The sequence below is a fragment of the Geospiza fortis genome, unplaced genomic scaffold (genome assembly GCF_000277835.1).
Source record: "Geospiza fortis unplaced genomic scaffold, GeoFor_1.0 scaffold195, whole genome shotgun sequence".
In the NCBI taxonomy this organism is placed as follows: Eukaryota; Metazoa; Chordata; class Aves; order Passeriformes; family Thraupidae; genus Geospiza; species Geospiza fortis.
Genome location: NW_005054324.1, coordinates 3,557,445 through 3,561,941, shown reverse-complemented (window position 1 = coordinate 3,561,941; position 4,497 = coordinate 3,557,445). Strand labels below are relative to the sequence as shown.

General features: G+C 42.0%; 1 protein-coding gene across 12 annotated transcripts in view; it reads left to right on the top strand.

Moving 5' to 3' along the window:
* Positions 1–1,937, top strand: part of CADPS2 (calcium dependent secretion activator 2) — a 224,060-nt gene extending 222,123 nt beyond the window's left edge. For all 12 annotated transcript variants that reach the window (XM_031056930.1, XM_031056928.1, XM_031056929.1 and 9 more), the window contains one exon: positions 975–1,937. In XM_031056930.1, the coding sequence (XP_030912790.1) occupies positions 975–1,145 (171 nt within the window). In that variant the 3' untranslated portion in view covers positions 1,146–1,937. The remainder of the gene's footprint in view (positions 1–974) is intronic.
* The last annotated feature ends 2,560 nt before the right edge of the window (positions 1,938–4,497 follow it).

Below are 4,497 nucleotides of genomic sequence, written 5' to 3'. Positions count from 1 at the left end.
AGTTGTACGTGGTCTCCTCCTCAGGCAAAGGAATGGGCCTGATAGCCCTTAATTATCTTCCATTTTCTTTTCCCCATATTCTCTTCCAAAACATTGAGAATTTGTAGTGATAGCATACACAAAATAAGAAACTGCCTAGATCAACTTGTCCTTCTTAAGCCTTTAAGGGTAACATCAGGAAAGATTATTTCAAATGTGTTACAAGAATGAAGTACATAGTTGATTTTTCCATGTGGTTACTTGAACATAGCATTGATGAATAAAACAATTCCACACAGAATTCTTACATGATGGAAAAACAAAGAAAGAAAGGATGAATACCAGGAAAACAAAATCTTCTGAAATGAAAAAAAAGAGTAGATGCAAATCAAGATGTAGAGACTTAGAATGTAAATTAACTAGGTAGTCACCTCAGAAATTCTGACACTGTATAGTATAGATCATAATCTGTATTCATTATTAGAGTCTATATTATATTATAATGTAATATATAATCATTATTTTTTCCACATTTGGCATATAAATGTGTAGAGAAATATAAATAAAATTACACTACTGGGGAAAAGGTCAGGCATTTACATTTTCTGTGAAATGACAGAACTGAACTGCCTGTAGCCAGATACACATTTCAATAGGTGTTTAGAAAAAAATCTCAGCTGGTGTCTTATTGAATAAGTGAAAGAAATGGAAGTTACTGAGAAATCAGCAGTTAGAGTATGCTGCAGCACAAAATACAATCTCTTAAAGGAATAACCATCAAATTAGAATCTCTAGAGTTTGTAGAAATCTCACGCAGCCCAAAAGCTAAGATCGCAAAATCGTTATCAAGGTGATAGGTGCTTAACCTGCAGGAGGAATAAACCTGTGCCACTGGCATGCTAGAAATGGCCAGTGTTTAGTGAAAGAGTACTGAGAGAGTACTTGCTGAAGAGACTTGCTGGAGCCCAATTGAGGATGTTTTACTTTTGCCACAGAAAACCTACCGAGACTTCAGGCTGCAAGGCGTGATGGAGGGGACGCTGAACAGCAAAACCTACGACACCGTGCACAGCCGGCTGACTGTGGAGGAAGCCACGGTCTCGGTCACGGATGCAGGAGGACTTCAGGGCATTACAATGAAAGACAGTGATGAGGAGGAGGGATGATTTTATTTCACAAAGCATTCAGAGCTGGGGGGTGATGGTCTGAGGGTGGGGTGTATCTTTGCCTTGGGGTTTTTTGGCAACTTGTCCTTGTAATTGCTTTTATAGTTTTGCCTTATGATATTGGTGCAGAAATGTAATTTGCTCCATTAAAAAAAGAAAGTAAGATTATCAGAGGAAAAGTGCCAAGGACTTTTTGAGACTAATGGTTGTAGCATATTTTTATGTATAGCTTTGCTTAGGGCTGCAAGAACACTGGCATGTAGTTTGAGTTCCACTTGTGATTACATTTCTTTCCCTTATGTTTGCTACCATTCATTCTTGTATCTCCATCTGATATTGATGTCCTGTGCAGAAACAAGGTGTGTGTCTTACTTAAAACATAACTATACAGGAAATCATCCTTGGAATGAGTCAATGCCCTAGGTAAAAAAAAAAATAGTGTATTTCCAGGATTACAATTTGTTCACCTTTTTTTGTGCTTAATTTTACATCATTATGTGATGTGCATTAAAAATTTTAATCTTGGTTCTTTGTATATTGAGGTTGGTATATAAGCAGAAGAGCTTCAAGGACAGTCAAACACATACAAACTGCTTAGGAGTGTCGTGTCTATTCATTTTGCAAGTTTAAAGATATCTCATCCTGTTGGATGTCAGTAAGCTTGCCATCTATGTTTGTATTTCTGTGAAAATTTTCAGGCAATAAGAACACATTTTGTTGTGGCCATTTATGTATCTACCCAAGTTTGTATAGAATTCTACAATTAAAAGATGTTTTCAGTATTTCAAACAATTTGAACCATTGTATGATTCCTCGTGAGAATGAGGGTTTTGAATTATGTCATTTACATAGTGATTTATAGCAAATATAATATAGCAAATTCTTTTATAGAGCAGATATATATAGCAAACAAGTACCCAAGGACACAATGCCTTGATAAAGGAAAAAAGCAAACAAAAATCTCTCAGTAGCAGATGAACAGACAGGGCCCACTGCCTGCTTTTTCATGCCCTCAGGATGAATTAGGAAGAATTCAAATTTTTATCAGTCAAAACTCACACAGCTTACAAAAAACACAGGAGCCTTTTTTTGATGTTGTTGTTTGTTTTGTGGGAGCATGACTAATTCCTGAGTTTATGTACACAAAACCAGAAAGAACACAGATGACACCCAGAGAAGTAATAATAGGTTGCTGAGGTCCTTGTTGAGCCATAGCATTATACCTGAGGGACTGGTGTGGGTTTACAAGGTTGATGTGAGGTTTCTGTGCAAGAACAGTCTGTAGGATTTCAGGGGCCTATGGCAAACATGCAGGGCTGCAGGAACTGAGAATGAGAGCTGCAGGGAAAAGTGGCTTTCAGCACGCTTGGAAGCTCAGCCAAGCAGGGAAGGGCAAGTTACACTTCTCCTAGGTGTCTGCAGAGAAAGCCTAAGTGGTAACTTTTCTCTATGGCAAACCAGCCTAATCATCCCATGGAGCTGAGGTGAATTCAGCTACAAGGAAGAGCTGGGAGCTGGTAAGGTAGACCATTCTACTCAGCTTTTCATCACCGTCTCTGCTGGGCTGAAGGAGGCACAGGGAGCCCAAGCATTATTTTTCCCTATTGCCAGGCTGCTAGATGGCTGATTCAGGTTTTGATAGCAGTAAAATAATTGCATATTCCTTTCCTGTCATTTGTCCTAGTTGTGCTGGTGTGTGGAAGCTGAAGATGCTTGAAGGACCATTTGGGGCTCTGGCTGCGAGCCAGCCTTGGTAAGGAATAACCTGCCTGGGCAGGAGCTGCAGCCTCAGCCCCAGCCTGGCTGTGGCAAACAGCAGGGTGCAGAGGAAGCCAGGCTGTCCAATGTAACACCCATGTCCTAAACCCAGTGAAGCACAGAGATCACGTAAATCAGGCTCAGAGGAAGTTTTGTCTCTGCAAAAGTCTCCCTGCTTCCCCTCTCCCCATCCTGACATTTAGACCCTGCAGAGGTACCTGTGGAGAAGCCAGGTGTAAAGAGGTAAAGGCAGGTATCGCTTCAGAGGCCCTGCAGTGCTTGCCAAGGCCTCCTACTGCAGACTTGTGTCAAGTCTGTGCAGGGCTTTCACCAGAAGGCATTAGATTTTTGAAGTTCTGAGGTAACACAAGAGTAGGAAGCAGTATCCAAATTGAACACTATCCTTAGCAAGCCACTAAGAGAAGCACCAGGACAAGAGTGACCTGGCACTAGCCTCTCTGCCCAGCCCTGCTATCCAAAAGACCTGGGGAAAGACACTTTACTCCCCTTGGGGCTTTTCCTCTGTCCCAAGCTGCCCCCATGCCAAGAAGGATTTCCTGATGAGGCAAACAACTCTCCCTGTCAATTTGGATGATTGCAGAGTAGGTTGTATAAATTTCACCTGTCAGATCCCCAAGAGACTGTAGGCCGTCATGGTCCTGATGAGCCTCACCTGGGACCCCTAGCCACAGCCTCTGTCCAGGGACTCAATCTCTGCTCTGTTCAGGGCTGCTAGCTTCTGCCCCAGCGATGGAAGAGGAGTGCTGGATTCTCACCTCAGCTACAGCACCACATGTGCTTGTTTATGGGCCCTGTTTGTGTAGAACCTGATCCAGAGATTGACTTCAGAGCTTTCTGACCATCACAAACATGTTAATGATCTGGTCTCTGAGTTGCCACCACCTCTTCCCCTGTGCTGCTCCCTGGCTGGGTGTGGTGGGACTGGCCCTGACTGGTGGGGCCTTGTCCAGGCAGCCAGGGGAGTCCCCCCGGCTCCCTATGCCTTAGGGAGCAGTTAATCTTGTCTACATCCTGACATAATTTTTTTTTTTAATAAGGAAAAACCCACCTGAACAAGACAAGACTATGACATTTTGTGGCTTGAAGTGGGCCCGAGTTACTCAAATTTCGCCAAGTATTATACCCAGACACCCCATATGTCAAGCACTTTGCTATGCAATTTCTTCTGCTTGCAGTACTTGCAAGATACATTTGTCAGAAAGATAGAGATGAGTAAGGAAATCCTAAACAAGCAAACAAAAAACTCAAACCAAAGATGATGAGAATTAAAAAAAAAAAAAAAAAAAAAAAAAACCCAAAACACAGATTATGTAACCATGAAGAAGTTTCAAGATGTTTGGGAAAGAAATTAACTCAGTCACAAAGTATAGGATTGTTAAAGACACAGCACAGCAGACATCAATGGATGACAAGTACAGAAAAGACAGTGCTTCGGATGTCCTTTAATTCCTTCCAAATGCAAATATTTTTTTTAGTACCTAGATTTGTGAAACCGTGAACCAACATGATGCTTGAGAGTACCAGTGAGTACCAGCGTGACAGCTCCAGCGTTAGGCACCGCCGCCTCCAGCAG